The sequence below is a fragment of the Micromesistius poutassou genome (genome assembly GCF_964030765.1).
Source record: "Micromesistius poutassou genome assembly, chromosome: 2".
In the NCBI taxonomy this organism is placed as follows: domain Eukaryota; kingdom Metazoa; phylum Chordata; class Actinopteri; order Gadiformes; family Gadidae; genus Micromesistius; species Micromesistius poutassou.
In genome coordinates, this window is record NC_140272.1 from 18,225,381 (window position 1) to 18,241,911 (window position 16,531).

Sequence of the window (16,531 nt, forward strand, 5' to 3'; positions counted from 1 at the left end):
TGTTATTATTTCACATCCAAATGTAATGTATGTAATGTATGTGACAAACACAAAGTGACCCAGCTACTTTCATACCTTCGATTGAATATCGAAATATTATTCCAAACTACGTTATTTTATGCCTAACAGTTCTGGTATAAAAAAAACACCCTCGAGACTTTCTTAAATAAATGTTTTATAGATCACATTCAAAGGTGTCATAAAGATGTAATATTATAATATTTAAAAAAATATTCATCCATGCAACAAAAATAAACAATAAACAGATACTTTTGGGTGACTATTGTATAATACTTTATCTAAGATTTTTTTTTCTTACATCTATCACAGATCAGAGGACCAATCACAACTTGTCCTCTCTGCAGAACCCCACTAGCCGCGGTTAGCATTTTAGCTCTGCAGAACCCCTCCCGCCAGTTATGTTAGCTTTTTCACGTCCACAAGCTTCTGTTGCCTCCCCATCCAGAGACCAGTTTAGCATATTGGTTAGTTTCTGTTGCATTTTCACCTACAGACCAGTTAGCATGTCTATTAGCTTCTGTTGCTTTTTCATCTAGTGGCAAGTTAGTATGTCTGTTAGCTTCTGTTGCCTTGTCACCTGGCAACCCGTTAGCATGTCCGGTAGCTTCGGTGGCCTTGTCATCCAGGAACCCGTTAACAGGTTCATTGGATTCGGTGGCTTTTTAATCTAAGACAGGGCTGGCCTTACTGCTAGATTTTAAACCCCAGACCTAGCCTTACTGTCAGCCAACACTAGAAGCCAACAGTTAGGCCAGACGTTGGGTTTAAAGCAAACGGTTAGCTTGGAATCCAGCTCCATGCACTACTGGGGGCTTTCTCTGCTGCAGTGTTTTTAAAGCGAGTTTAAAACGCGGAGGATGGAGAGCACAGATACATCCCAGCTCTGAAGAATGTTTTACAGCTTTACAGTATCAGTGAGATCAGTCTCCATGTTCTACTGAATACCTCCAAGCATCCTAACACTAAGCGATCCCTGATGCTCGCCTACATTCTACAATAAACCTTTTTTAAATATCCTATTCATTAATATTATTATTACTTCCTTCACTATTCATTATTATTAACTTCCTTCACTATTCATTATTATTATTATTTTGCTTTCAACATGTTGGTTCAATAGTACTACGGTGGTACAACAACACGCCTTCTATATTGAAGTAGGTATAATGAACGGTGGTTCCTGTGTTTGGGCTCTAACTGGTCAGATGAGCAGATTGTCACGATGGGATTGGCTACAGCTGGAGGAAGCCCCAACCATTTTTAGTCTCTCAATGCTCAGACGGTCAAGGCAATGCATTGCGGAAAGTGCCAGGCAGTTGTGGCTGATTGAAGCCCCTCCCCCCTTATTCTCCCATGATCCTCTCTGCTGTCCCACTATCGCAGTCTGCGCGGGCGTGGGCCACCCCACAACGCACAGGTTCTCAACCTGCACCCCTGCGTCGGCCATGTTGGCTCCCTGGGAATTTCCATGGCTGTTGCTTAGCAACCGACGCCTCTCTGACAGCGCCTCTTCAGAATGGCGTTTGTGTTGCCGTGGAGACGACAAGGAGAACGATGACCATGGTCCATATTTACAGAAACTTACGAGGGAGGACAACACAAAACCCAGAGAGTGTGAGTGTGTGTGTGTGTGCGTGTGTTTTGTGTGTATGTGAGTGTGTGCGTGTGTGTGCGTGTGCACGTGTGCGCTACGCCAGGCTGTTGTCCCTCAGGTCCTCCAGGATGTGGACCAGACTCTCCAGTCCCAGGACGTAGCCGCGGTCCGGCCCGTCGTGCACCGCCGTGTCGTCACGGAAACCCTTGAAGGTGGAGTGAGCGAAGTCTATCATACGCAGGTCTACCAGGGGGGCAGCCGCGTCTCGGTGGGGGGCAGGGGAGGAGTGGCTGGGGGGAGGCGCTTCGGGACACGTTGCGGCGGCGCAGGGGTGGCTTGGGGTGGGAGGAGGGGCTTCTGGGCGCGGTGCGGAGCAAGCGTGTCTTGGGGGAGGGGCCTCTGGGCGCAGTGCAGTGGAGGGGTGGCTGAGGGCAGGAGCGGTACAGTTTGAGGCTGTGCGGGGGACTATCTGAGCAGGAGGGGGCTGTGAGGGTATCACCTCTGTCGGTAATCCCATCCCTGGCCCCACCCCCGGCTTTGTCGTCATGGAGATGTCCCCCTGACCGGAAGTGATCTGCGGTTGGCCGTGCTCTGGACGTTGAACCTTGGGGCCAATGTGTGGCTCTGGAGGAGGTTGGGGCCAGAGACCACTGTGTGGGTCTGGAGGAGGTGGGACCTTGGGGCCAATGTGTGGCTCTGGAGGAGGTTGGGGCCAGGGAGCACTGTGTGGGTCTGGAGGAGGTGGAACCTGGGGGCCACTCTGTAATTCTGGAGGAGGTTGGGGCCAGGGTGCACTGTGTGGGTCTGGAGGAGGTTGGGGACAGGGGCCACTGTGTGATTCTGGAGGAGGTTGGGGACAGGGACCGCTGTGTGATTCTGGAGGAGGTTGGGGCCAGGGGCCACTGTGTGATTCTGGAGGAGGTTGGGGCCAGGGGCCACTGTGTGATTCTGGAGGAGGTTGGGGCCAGGGGCCACTGTGTGATTCTGGAGGAGGTTGGGGCCAGGGGCCACTGTGTGAGTCTGGAGGAGGTTGGGGCCAGGGGCCGCTCTGTGAGACTGGAGGAGGTTGGGGACAGGGGCCGCTCTGTGAGTCTGGAGGAGGTTGGGGACAGGGGCCGCTCTGTGAGACTGGAGGAGGTTGGGGCCAGGGGCCACTGTGTGATTCTGGAGGAGGTTGGGGCCAGGGGCCACTCTGTGAGTCTGGAGGAGGTTGGGGCCAGGGGCCACGGTGCGAGTCTGGAGGAGGTTTTGGAACCTTATGCTGCTCAGTGATGGGCACTGCCGTGCCCTCGGCTTCCTTAAAAGCAAAATCAATGATATGTGAATTAGGTAACGATTAGATAATAAGTAATGATGAGTTATTAAAGGATAACTTCGGGATTTTGAAACCTGGAGCCTACTTTTCCTAATCATATTGGGTCTCAGGGACTAATGTGGACAAAAAAAGTTTTTATTTAGGAAATGTCCCTATTGTAACGACAATAGGGACATTTCCTGTAACAATGCAACAAGATTTCAGAGGGGCTTCACTTTGAGCGGGACTTGGTTGGACACTATAACAAACATACCAGATCAAACGACTGGACAAGAAAAAAAGTTGTATTTCTCTGTAGGGATCCTTTCCATAATGAATATAATCTGAGCCAGGTTGACAGCTGTTACTCTTATGATGAGATATTAGTTTACGATGATATATTAGTTAATAATGAGATATGAAGTTATGATGATTTATTTATTTATGATGATATTAACAAATTATTAAATTATGAAATATAAGTTTATAATAAGAATATTATTATGAACATGATGAAATAATAAGTCAAGATGAGATATCTGTTAATGATGAGATATTAAAGCCAGAACATTTGTTTGTCATGTGATGAAATTCTCCGTAAATCCTGACAACAATCAATAAATCAAATGCTCTGACTGAAGTGAACAGGCCGATACTGGTCTACCGGTCTTTTGCTAAAGCAAGCAAGCTAGTCATTGGTTTTGGGGGAGTGGCTTTGGAGGGAGGGGTGAGATTTTTTTGGTTGGTCCTTTAGAAATCTAGCTCACTCTGGCTGGCTTCTCCAAAGTTGCCTACCCTGGCTTTAAGCACACTAAATTATGTTAAGTAACATTCCAGAGATATTAGTAAATGCCAAGACATGACATGTATTGTTGTGGCGTTGTAGTTCTCATAGTAAAAAGATGTGTCAGCAGGACTCACCTTCCCCTCATAGATGATGAGCAGCGATGAGGAGTAGAAGCGGTAGGACGTCTGCCCCTCAAGCACCGCCTTCAGGCTGCCCAGCTTGCTGAGGATTGGTTCAAAGAGGTCGCGCCTGAGGCCCAGTCCGTTGTGCATGTACTGGTAGAGGGCGTGGCGGAAGCCCTCCATTGTCAGGCTGCGGCCGTAGTACTTGTTCCTACACAGGTAGTGGCCCGTATCCACCTGGTACACCTGCAGACAGAGACATAGTGCTTTAGTGCTGTGGTTCTAGGTAGTACCTGTACATAGCCACCTGGTACACCTGGAGACAGAGATATAGTACTATAGGACTGTGGTTCTAAGTAGTACCTGTACATAGCCACCTGGTACAGCTGGAGACAGAGATATAGTACTATAGGACTGTGGTTCTAGGTAGTACCTGTACATAGCCACCTGGAGACAGAGATATAGTACTATAGGACTGTGGTTCTAGGTAGTGCCTGTACATAGCCACCTGGAGACAGAGATATAGTACTATAGGACTGTGGTTCTAGGTAGGGGTGTGATCGGCTACACGTGTACACGTGTAACCGGTTAGTAAATCATAACCGTTTAGGAAAAATCAGTAAACGAAAACCGAAAAAAAAAAAAAATCAAAATCAAAATTAACATGTACTATTTATTTAGAGATTAATAAAGCTACAAATGTTCCACTTTGACAACGTTAATGCGCTAAGAAATGCACGTGATAAATGTTGGGTAATTGACCACCGTGCATTACGTCATGTAACACGTAAGTTTCACTCCCCCCCCCCTTTCCGCCATGTTGGAAGGTACGCCCCTCCGAGTGCAGCTGAGCTTTGCGTTATTGTTGACACGGTAGCTGCTAGCAGAGGAGGTTGTTGAAATTCTGTACTGTTTTAACAATGCCTGGAAATAACTGCTGCGTTAAAAACTGCTTCAATGTGGGTTACAGTTTGTCAGGTTCCCTAAATGGACAACGCAGTTGTCCCACACTACAAGATTTTTTAATCTTATGTGATTTTTGAGTCGGATGTACACCACACACATAAAGAGAATCTCAGCCCATTTCTTGCTCTCCGATCGTAAATACAAATACATGAGATTCGAACACAAGACGGAACACCACACACGGACAATCTAGTCCTCTAATGTCCCGCTGCAGGGCCGTGGAGGTAGAACTAGAGCGACTCGTCAACAGTGAAGATGGATCAGCGTCTTTTGACGGCAGTGGTTTCCGCGGTGCTTATGCTTACATAATATCAGAGAATATCCGCGTCAGTTCGGCCGCGGCGCAATTAATGAATAAAGATCATAAACTGAATGGCTGTGCAAGTGTTGTGAGACACGGCTGCGAACCGGCAACTTAAAACAAAGTAGTGCCGGTTTGGTTCCGTGCCGCTGCCGTATCCAGTGGAATAGCAATAGCTATTATTATTATTATTGACTATAATGGTTTCTAATGTCTTCTTGTGTTCTCTGCATTTTCACTAGGACCCTTTTCCTTCGCCTTATTCTTCTCCATTTATTTCTATCTCGTAATGTCTCCTGCGTCTCTATGTTGCGTATTTCCTCATGTCTCTATGCCGCTCTGACAACGTTGCCCCTGGCAACCGATAGCCGTGGATGCCATCATGGCGGACGGGCTCAAACCCCTCCCCTCCCCTTCCCAAAAATCACGTGACTCCTCATTCTCAATAGCGCGACTGCGGTCCACTTAAAAAACAAACAAAAAAAAAACGGTTAACCGTGTACACGAAAAAAAAGGGGTCGTGTAACCGTTTACAATTTTTTGTAACCGTTCACACCCCTAGTTCTAGGTAGTGCCTGTACATAGCCACCTGGTACACCTGGAGACAGAGATATAGTACTATAGGACTGTGGTTCTAGGTAGTGCCTGTACATAGCCACCTGGTACACCTGGAGACAGAGCTATAGTACTATAGGACTGTGGTTCTAGGCGGTGCCTGCAAATAGCTGTAGTAGTATAGTACGAGTTAGTGTGTGTACGTATCCACCTGGAGACAGTAGTATAGAATAAGGGAGTATTTGCATGCAATACAGCTGGACCTCGAGGCTAGTGGAAGTTATCATAATTAGTAGAAATAGTAATAGAAGTAGTACGACAGCAGTAACATTATTATTAGTAGTAGTAGTAGTAGTAGTGGTATTGAAGTACTAGCTAGTACCTGCATGCCGCAGAGCCGGACCCCCAGGCTGGCAGAGGTGCTCTGCTGACACTTCCTCATCTGCCGCGCAGCCTTCTCCTCTGAGGCGTCGTCGCCGTGCTGCCGCGTCCCCATCTTCAGGTCCAGGATGCAGGGGTACAGGAAGTGGTGGACCACGTTCTCCAGCAGCAGGAACTCTGGGGAGCGCTAAGGAACAACGACAAGGCGGTCGTCGTGGCAACGGCAAGTCTCTGACACCGTAACACAGTAAGCCCTGCCCCTCTGTATGGCCGCTTTGCGTGATAAATGCTCTAAAAAGAAAATTAAGATATCTGTCTACGGAGATATTCTGCTTTGAAATCACTTGAATATGAGAAGAGATCTGATGTAGTATGAGTAGCTAAAGATACAAACAAAAACTAACTTCAAGAGATCATTAAGTTAAGCTTAGGTAGTGGTTACAGCAGGTTAGGGTTTGGCAGTGGTTCCACTAGAGAGGGGAGGTAGTGGTTAGGGTTAGGGCGTAAGTAAGAGCTGAGGGTTAGGTGACTCTCTAGAGCCAGGATACTGTATAGCCGTCTGTCCTTGGACTGGGAGCGCATTCGGCTGAGCTGCTGCTTGTGGCAGCGCAGGCTCCAGGGGTTGTGGCTGATCTTCTCTGAGCCCAGGCCGCTGTTCCCGTCCAGCATCTGGAAGGGAACCTCAGAGTGGATGTGGAGCTCCAGCCTCGGGCTCTTGAGGTCCGCCAGGCTGGGAAGACAGAGAGAGACCCGCTTAGATGAACCTGAAGACCACCCCCCTGGAGCTGGGTCAGGACCAGGGTGGACAGACCGCATGTTATATTAAACATGTTCAAATATGAAAGACGGCACTTAAATGGTCAAATAAGTGCTGTTATATAAGTGCTGTTATATGTTATATTAAACATGTTCAAATATGAAAGACGGCACTTAAATGCTAAAATAAGTGCTAGTTTATATTGTTTTACCTTGAAGAGTTGGGATTAGGCCTGGCCAATAAATCAATAAATTATCGTATCGTGATAGACTTTTGATCAATATCAATATAAAACATGTTCAATATATATAGATAAGAGACTGAACCACTGACTCTAGCAGCTGGGTTTGTTACACAAACACGGTTCCATACTTATTTACAATATTTCAGTGTTTTTCATCGTTGTATCGACATTGGAGTATTTCTCAATGAAGAACAGTGGAAGGTCATTAAGTGTTAAACAGAAGTGTTTAAATCCAGCATGAAAATTCCTAGTCTTTTTTGGTCATTCAAATTATCAATAGTTATCGATATCGATCAATATGATCAAGTTATATCGTGATACATCTTTCAGCCATTTTGCCCAGGCCTAGTTGGGATCCAACCGTGGAGGTCCACATGGATACTAAAACTCTCATGCTAACAACCTCAGGCATACCTTACACTCTACAGCTAACGCCGGCAAGCCAGCATCCTCAAACCAACATCCTGATGCCAACACCTTCCAGCTAGCACCCTAATGCTAAATCCCTCAAGATAGCATCCTCAAGCTTGCATCATCGGGTCTTAAGGCCTTTATGTTGTCTGCCTCCTCAGCCGTGGATAGCCTGCAGGAGGAGCTACAGGACCTAAATCACTCTGTGAATCTAAATCCGCTGTAAAACAGCTGGAAGTACAAACTACTGGACAGTGCACTGCCCTTTAATCTCATAGGATTAACCTGGTAAAACGAAATAAAACAGAAAGTCGCATAATGCACACGGCCCCTTACCTCTCGGTGGAGTCGCTCTCCAGCACCTCCCTTCGGTCTACCCGCTCGTCCTTGTGTTCGGTGGAGGAGGAGGAGCGGTGGAGGCTGCGGCGGGACTGTTTCCTCCTGGGCTGCTCCCTCTCCGTGAACTCTCTCTCCTCGTGCTCCCCCGCCCCCTCTGAGCAGCTCTCCACGTAGGGGTAGGCCACCAGGTTGATGTAGCCATCAGAGTCCCCTTCAAAACACACCAGCACCACGCCTGCAACACAGCGGTGGTGATGTTAGCGTGTTACTGGAAGGACATGTTTTCGGTGGAACATGTCATTAGTAGAATCTATTATGTTATTATATATACACAGTCACACACCTTTGTATTCGGGGGTGAACTCTTTCATCTCGGGAGGAAGGGACTCGTAGAAGCGCTGCTCTCTGCTGATCAGAGGTTTACACACCGTGTGGTCATCGTAGCGCATCATGCTGGTGTGACCGCCTACCTACACACACACACACACACACACACACACACACACACACACACACACACACACACACACACACACACACACACACACACACACACACACACACACACACACACACACACAGTTATTATGTTTGCTTGCAAAGATTTAGTCTGTATCATTTTGTTTTAGAACTTGACCATAGTTTCATAATTTCTCAAAAGATCAGTTTAGTGAACATGAAGGCAATGTTTGAATTAAATGCTGCTGCCATCTAATCTAGTAGAATATTGAAGAGTGAGCAGAACAATTTCAAATCTTTTGAAAGAGCAGGACCTCGCTTGTAAAACTGCCATCAAAGGAAAACCCCCACATGATGACACAACTCTTTATGCTAGGAATAAGGAATAGAAGGAATTGGAAAGTCGTTGGAAACCTTTTTATAACAGCTATTAATGAGGCCAGAGGAAATGCTAAAATTATATGGGGACACCACCACAAGACCACCACTACAGAAATGCTTGAAATTAACCTAAATGGAAACATTAGGAGAAAAAACCAGAGACCTTCAATCCCTTGTTTGTAGACTCTGTGTCTGATACTACCCAGGGTTTCTCAGTTAACCAGGATAGAATGTACCCAGTAACTATACTAAACATTTCTGAAAAAAATCATCACTAAATCATCAGGTCTCGCAAACCTTTAAGAGCATAAAATGTGTTTGGGATGGAAACATCCATGCTCTTAGACATGGTACAGCACTAGCTAATCCAATTACTTCTATCATTAACTTTTCTACATCCCTTGGGCAGTTCCCAAATGCCTGGGAATCTGCTATTGTCACTCCAATCTTTGAATCTGCTGACCCACTTTCCATATGTATTTTTAGGCCAATCAGCATTCGCCTGACAGCATCCAAGGCTGACGAGAAATGGGTAGCTGAGCAGATCATCTCCCTTCTCAGTAACAGCTGGGCATCCCTCCACCCCGTGCAATTTGGCTTTGGAGCCAAACACTCAACAAAGACAGCTTATTGTCTCTTCAGAGAAACTCGATTGAGTGGTGTTTGAGGTTGTTGTTTTTTTTGTTTGAGGTTTCTTGATCACAGGAAAACACTGTCAACCACAAAGATGTTTCTAAGCCTTTCTAAGCTATCCAAATTGAACTTCTCTCATGGTGCAGGGAAATGGATGGAATCATACCATACTAACCGGGCTTAATCAGTTCCCATAAATAATTGGTCCGCTCCTATTCAGTCAATAAATCAACAACTCTCCATGTTTTTGTCCTGAAACTCTGATGTACGCAGACAACACAATTTTATTTGTACATGGCAGAAGTGAACCAAATGTTTTGGATAAGCTCACCAGTTCAAAGGCTTAAGTCACATCAGGCTTACTGAGTGTTGCCTCCAACTAAATGTGTCTAAAACAGTCAGCATGTTTTTCTGCAAAATCATTAGACCTACTAGTGACCCTCACATACTTGTAGCTGGTGACCAATTAGTTAGTGAGGAAATTCAAATATCTTGGGGTGTTAATTGACTTTTATCTCTATTTTAAGTCCAATCTTGCACATTTCTGATGGTTTTCACTCATCTGAACTACTGTTTAACAAGCTGCTTGGATACTATTACATGACCTAAATATCGTATTTTAGATGATACTATATTACCTATTTTATGACATATCATTGCCTATATTACCCATTTTTGCTACTATTGTATTACCTGGTGGACAAAGGGCTCCAGGGAAACGCCCCCTCTTGGTGCCAGTGCAGCCCCGCCCCCCAGTGAAGCAACGCCCCCCTGCAGCTTGGTCTCCATGTTGTTGGCCTGAGGGAGGCACATGGCTCCTGCACGTACTGCACCTCCTGTGGAGAGACAGGTAGCGTGAGCAGTAACACACACACACCCACACACACACACACACCCACAGATGCTATGTGTGAGCTACTACCCTGAGCATAAGCTCTAGCAGTGTTTAGATGCTATGTGTGAGCTACCGTGGGCCTTAGATCTAGCAGACTAGAGTTAGAGTGTTGAAGATGTTAAGTGTTAGCGACCCTGGGCGTTTGCTGTGCCGTTATGCTAAGTTTTAGCTACCCTGGGCGTTAGCTCTGGTCCGCGGCGGGGGGGAGGGGGGGGAACACGGCACCACAGCCTGCTGGGAACGCACGCTGGCCCCGGGCGGAGGCGGAGCCAGCCCGACGGCCACCTCTCCCAGCCTTCTATCGAAGCGCGCCGATCCACTGCACGACAGCACGGGCGACAAATCACGACGGAAGGGTGGAGGACGGGGGTCGTTCACCAGGCCGTGTTAGGACTACCTAGAGAGAAGAGACGACACCGTGTTAAAATACCTTATTAAACTACATTGAACCAGCATATTAAACTACCACATTAAACCATATTAAGACTACCATTTTAAACCAAGTTTGGCACAAAATGATATACTAAAGTGTAAAAAAAACTTTTTTATATTCTTAAGTATAGAAAAGATTTGTACTATTCAGGGTAAAACATTCGATTTACTGTAGTATAGAAAAAATATATATATACCAAAGTATAAAAAACATTTTGAAAAAACTTTTTTATACTAAAGTATATACAACTTTTAGTATACTAAAGTACAGAAACATTTATTTATACTTAAGTGTAGAAACATTTTATTTACCTAAGTATAGAACATTTGTATGGGCTAATGTATAGACCAAATGAATGAAGTAAAGTATAAAAAAACATTTTAATATACTTAAGTTTAGAAAAAATGTTGATGTACTAATGTACAGTATAGTAGAAAACATTTTATATACTAAACTAAAAAATAATGTAGGTTCTAATGAATTGAAAAATGGCATAAGTATATTAAACATTTGTATCACAACAAAGTAGCTATGCTCACATTACATGATCTCCCAGGTGAAGACAAAATGATTATCTCATTTCCATTTCAAAGAACTTAATCCCAAAAATATTTAACTACAATGTAAACACAAGATACTATGAAAACAATATTCAAAACACGAACCTATAGCTAAAAAGTAACCACCTGACATTATGATTACAATATGTATACCTATAATAACAATATTTAACTAAGAGAGCCAGGGGGGACTAGAGGCTAGTAGTGACTGTTTTGAGTAGCTACCTGAGTAGAAGTACGGAAACTGACCAATGAGAAGAGCTGAATGACTGGCCGCTGATGAACGTCACACCTGAGAGGATAGGTTCAAGTCTTTCCTACCCATGACTGGTCTCAACAACAACAAGCTAATCGTTAATCATGTTCCATCAGACAGTCCTTGACCTCCCCAGCCAATCAGCTTAGAGTAGTACTGAGAACCTCATCAGTAGCTGCTAGGTGGGTAGCAGACGGCTAGCTGTCCTGGTAGCCAGTAACCTGCACATTCATATCCTATCCTAGATGCTGTGTGTCCAGTATACAATGCAGAAGTCATGTTTTACTTGACAATTTCAAGTTTGGAATAGAAGCCACGACCCATGGCTTGATCAAACCTGCGATTCCCTCTCACTAGAACTATTTTGTTCATATGATTGACTATGATATAAGCCTGTTATTAATAGTTCATATGATAGACTAAGACATAAAGTTGTTACTAATAGTTAATTATGAGATTATAAGTCTGTTATTACCAGTTAGTTAATTTGATAGACTTTGATATAAGACTGTTATTACTAGCGAGTTAACATGAGAGACTATGATATGAGGCTGTTTTTAGCAATAACAGCCTTATATTAAAATATACAATTATTATGATTATAAATTATATATGATATTATATATATATTATATATAGCCTTAATTAATGTGATATATGATATTCAGCTGTTATAAATAATTAGTTAATGTATGGCTTTTCTTACTGGTTACAATGATTGAGTTTGTAAGGCAGTTAAAACTGGTTACAATGTTAGACTATGATATAAGGATGTCCTTACTAGTTAGTTAATATTATATAGATATAAGACTGTTAACAATAGTAAGTTAATATAATGTATAATATATGTATAATAGACCACAATCTAAGGCTGTAATTACTAGTTAATATAGATTAGGATAAAAAGCTGGTAAAAAGTTCCAATGTTGATTATAGTCTCAATACATCCCACAATGCAAGAGTCAGGAAGAGATACAATCCTAAGAACTCCCAGGCAGTTCCAAGAGAAGTTACCTATGGAAGTGAGTAGAACCCAGGTGCCCCCCAGAGTGTGTACACCGTTAGTCCAACTAGCAGTGTTGTGCAAGTTCACACTTCACATGAACTAGTTCAAAGTTCAGTTCATACAAAAGAAAATGAATAAATTCATAGTTCACCAATTCAGTTTTGAACTAGTTCATGTTCAGTTCATTAACAGTTTTTTTTAGAAACAGAAGAAAAACTGTTGGAGTGAGTATTCTGTGCTTATCTTTTAAAATGAATTCTCTCCATTACCAGCTGCCCTTCACTACAATCTCAAATTGTTGTGGATATTATTTGTACACCCGTTTCATTCATCACAACTAAGGCAGTAACTCTATTGAATAAACATGTCATCTGGACCTAAGCATCAATTCAGAATGTCACAAAATCTGAACTAGTTCAAGTTCAAGTTCTTTAGTTAAAAATATGTTATATATATATAGGGTTAGGGTTAACCCTATATATATATATAGGGTTAGGGTTAACCCTATATATAGGGTAACCCTAACCCTAACCCTAACCCTAACCCTAACCCTAACACTGCCAACAAGCTATACACTACCACTCAACATCATCATCTGTTCAGAGCCCTTAAAACTGGTAATCCTAGTCCAAGACCACCCAGACTACCTACCTACTTGCTACCAACTGGCTCAGCCTCTCCTGGACCACTCACAGAACCAAAGCAGATTACTGATCATTCAGGCCCCGTCCACACGGGCGAAAACAATCTTTTCCCCTCCGTTTTCCTTTGATGCGTTTCAGGAATATCTCCGTAAAGACTGACTCATTGCGACAACGCATCGAGCTGTAGAAACGCTGTAGTTCATATTCAAGGCTAATGTGTGGCGCTGGTTCTCCACAAAAAAAAGTGGAGCGCATCAAGCCTGCGCGTTGTATACAAACATACAGTCGAGGAGGAGAAAGCAGTTGTTAAAGATCCCATGGCATGCTATTTTATGGATGCTTATATATAGGTGTTAGTGGGCCCCTAATACAGTATTTGAAGATGTTAAATTCAGCCTTGGTGCGGGGCTCCGGCGGGAGACAACCCCAGGCAACGGGCAGCATTCAGCGGGGCTCCGGCGGACAATTCTGGGCAACAATCCTTTTCTCCTCCATGTCGCGGTTCCCAATTCCTTCTCAACCATGGCCGAGATAACCTCCCACTACGAATCGAAGTCTAGTCTTTTCACCAAATGGGAGCTTTATGCAAGCTTGCGTTATTGTGTTGTGTGTTATGCGCCATAACACCAACAGCAGAACGATTATCCAAATAACAAAGAACACCTGAGTTACAGTGTGTGTATTCAGACACACACATGTGGCGCTCGCACGGTCCTAACTCATTGTCTCATTGGCGGGCCAAATTCTCTGGGCGGGCCAAGCAGAGAAAGGGGAAGTATCCTGGCCCCATATGACAACATATGGGGCCAGATCCCAATTTCCGTGCGTTTGAGCGTTCATTTTTTCAAAGGCTGCTCGTTTTACACCTAACGCAATTTTTAGCTACTGGGGGGACCATAGGCAGGCTATTAACTCATGTTAATGTTAGAAAATTGAAAGTGAAAATTTTAAACCTTTAAACCTTTTATATGGAGCAGAAATACTTTTAAATGTACAGTTAGTAATTAAATTTACCAAGGGGCTGTTTTCAAAGCTACAAAAATAATACAAATCAAAAAAAAAAAAAGATCCAATGCAACTCTAACGTCGCCCAGCTGGTGGGGGGGCGATGACGACATCGTTTGCGTTTCAGACGTCCACTTCGAATCCGAACACGAAAACGCATAGGTCCGTTTTTATCTTATCCACCCTGGGACCTGGTTTCAGAAAAGTGTGTTTTCGGGTACAGAAAAACGCCGGATTTGTCTGGACGGTCGGCCTGAACGCGAAATTTTTTATCCTACTATGGCCACGCCAATATCCCGAAAAGACATAGAGGCCCGCCTCTATTTCTGATTGGTCCATCATTTCTGATTGGTCCGGCGCTTTTACTTGCTTGATATTAGCTGCTATGGTTAAGGTTAGGTTTAGGGGTTAGGTTTAGGGGTTATGGTTAGGTTTAGGGGTTATAGTTAGGGTTAGGTTTAGGGGTTATGGTTAGGTTTAGGGGTTATGGTTAGGGTTAGGTTTAGGAGTTAGGTTAGGGTTAGGTTTAGGGGTTAGGGTAAGGGTCATGGTTAGGGCTCTTTTGAGATGCTCTCAAATGCTCACAGCGAGGGTACCGTCCAGTTGAGTTGCATGCAACCCAGCCAATCACAGACAGAGTCTGACTCACCAAAATATCAGTTCCGTGTGGACGGGGCCTCAGACCTTGGTAAGGGACAGGATGGTCTAGTACTGGTAAGTGGAGCTGAAAGGTTCTGGGTCCATCCCAAATGTCCACAGTCGACCTGTAGGCATCATAGAGTAAGACGCCTTTACCCTACCTGCTCTTTAATGACATGAATGTATTATCAATAAAATGATACGTTAAATGACCCAAATAGTAGTAGTAGTAGTAGTGTTAGTACTTCCACCTGTACAAGTAAAAGTAAGGAGATTGTTTCTGTTCGACCACAGTCTACAGATAACATCAGCTCTAGGTAGGTAGCCTGACATTGCCAGACCAATTCGGAAATGGGTAGTCTGGAACCTCCCAATTCATTTTTGAGAGGTTATCGTGCGCAGACCAAAAGGCCTCTAATTGGATAGACCTGCAACCAATCAGAGCAACGAAACATGTGATCATCACTGGCAACCATCTTTGTTGTTTATGAAATTTCCTCAATGGTGCTTTGCTTCCATAGGGCACTCCTCTAGTCAGAGGAGGGCCAGGTCTGCCGCAAATCTGTCTGAACAAGATGGGGACCAGACACATATGCCAGAGCACATTAAACATGAGCTGGCAGATTTGTGTAGTTCCTAGAATACATCCTAGGTCCAATCTGGCCAGAAGCCTTTAAAACCCTGACCTCTTTTAACACACAGCATTCCTCTAGCCCGGGCTACCTGACAGCATCAGGGCTGACTGTACTACACTCCTCTAGCCCGGGCTACCTGACAGCATCAGGGCTGACTGCACTACACTCCTCTAGCCCGGGCTAACTTACCTGACAGCATCAGGGCTGACTGTACTACACTCCTCTAGCCCGGGCTAACTTATCTGACAGCATCAGGGCTGACTGCACTACACTCCTCTAGCCCGGGCTACCTGACAGCATCAGGGCTGACTGTACTACACTCCTCTAGCCCGGGCTAACTTATCTGACAGCATCAATGCTGACTGCACTACACTCGTCTAGCCCGGGCTAACTTACCTGACAGCATCAGGGCTGACTGCACTACACTCCTCTAGCCCGGGCCACCTGACAGCATCAGGGCTGACTGCACTACACTCCTCTAGCCCGGGCCACCTGACAGCATCAGGGCTGACTGCACTGCACAGCTCCCGAAACCCCCCAGGCTACCATGGAACTATATGGCTAGCTGCTTGACCTTAGCCTGACAGCTAGCCAGCTCACCCTGGCTTGCCTAACATTAACTCACTGGTCTCGGGACCAAAACCGACTCGGTAACCATTCGTTTCCAACCCTCGCGGTTACCTGGACGGCTGTACTGGACGTCCCGTCTCACGTATTTAAACGTGCGTTGACTGACTCATGATCCCATGTCTAGTTAGCGCTGCTGCTGCTAGCTGCCACTAGCAGCTCTGCTAATGTGACGGTTTGTCGTTACGCAGTCACTAACCGTCCGAATGGCCACTTACCGTCTCCCCCGCCGCTCACTGGCCCGGGACGAGGCGAGGAGGTCTGTCGGGTGTGTGTGTTAGGGTCAACCGGGCAGCTGTCGTATCCCAGCCACGCTAAGCTGCCTCATAACTGGCTGCAAAAAAAACATCAGAGCCGATCCATCCAGTGAATGGAAGAGCTAACGGTCGGAGCTAACGGGTGCTACAGGAGGACAGCTCCCAGTACTACAGCTAGCTGTTAGCCTCGGAGCCTCGGCGCTACAGCTAGCGGTTAGCCTCTGCTGCCCCCTAGCGGACGGCCGCATGGTTGACGCAATCGCGCCGATACGTTTCTTCGCACGATGTAAAACTCGTTGTGATTGGACATTCGCGTCAGTTACGAAGTG

At 45.1% G+C, this 16,531-nt stretch overlaps 1 protein-coding gene across 3 annotated transcripts; it reads right to left on the reverse strand.

Moving 5' to 3' along the window:
* Nucleotides 1-187: 187 nt before the first annotated feature.
* On the reverse strand, nt 188-16,358 carry ip6k1 (inositol hexakisphosphate kinase 1). 3 transcript variants are annotated; one of them, XM_084464516.1, is made up of 10 exons: nt 16,164-16,358; nt 14,694-14,808; nt 10,314-10,533; nt 9,939-10,081; nt 8,116-8,242; nt 7,770-8,007; nt 6,570-6,751; nt 6,023-6,198; nt 3,831-4,064; nt 188-2,912 (listed from the first exon to the last, which is right to left on the reverse strand). In XM_084464516.1, exons 4-10 carry the CDS (start codon nt 10,056-10,058, stop codon nt 1,710-1,712), a joined length of 2,280 nt encoding a protein of 759 aa, XP_084320642.1. In that variant the 5' UTR covers nt 10,059-10,081; nt 10,314-10,533; nt 14,694-14,808; nt 16,164-16,358; the 3' UTR covers nt 188-1,709. The 3 variants fall into 3 exon arrangements, with proteins under 3 accessions (XP_084320642.1, XP_084320641.1, XP_084320640.1); XM_084464515.1 differs by having other exon boundaries at nt 10,314-10,537; XM_084464514.1 differs by lacking the exon at nt 14,694-14,808 and having other exon boundaries at nt 10,314-10,537.
* Nucleotides 16,359-16,531: the final 173 nt, after the last annotated feature.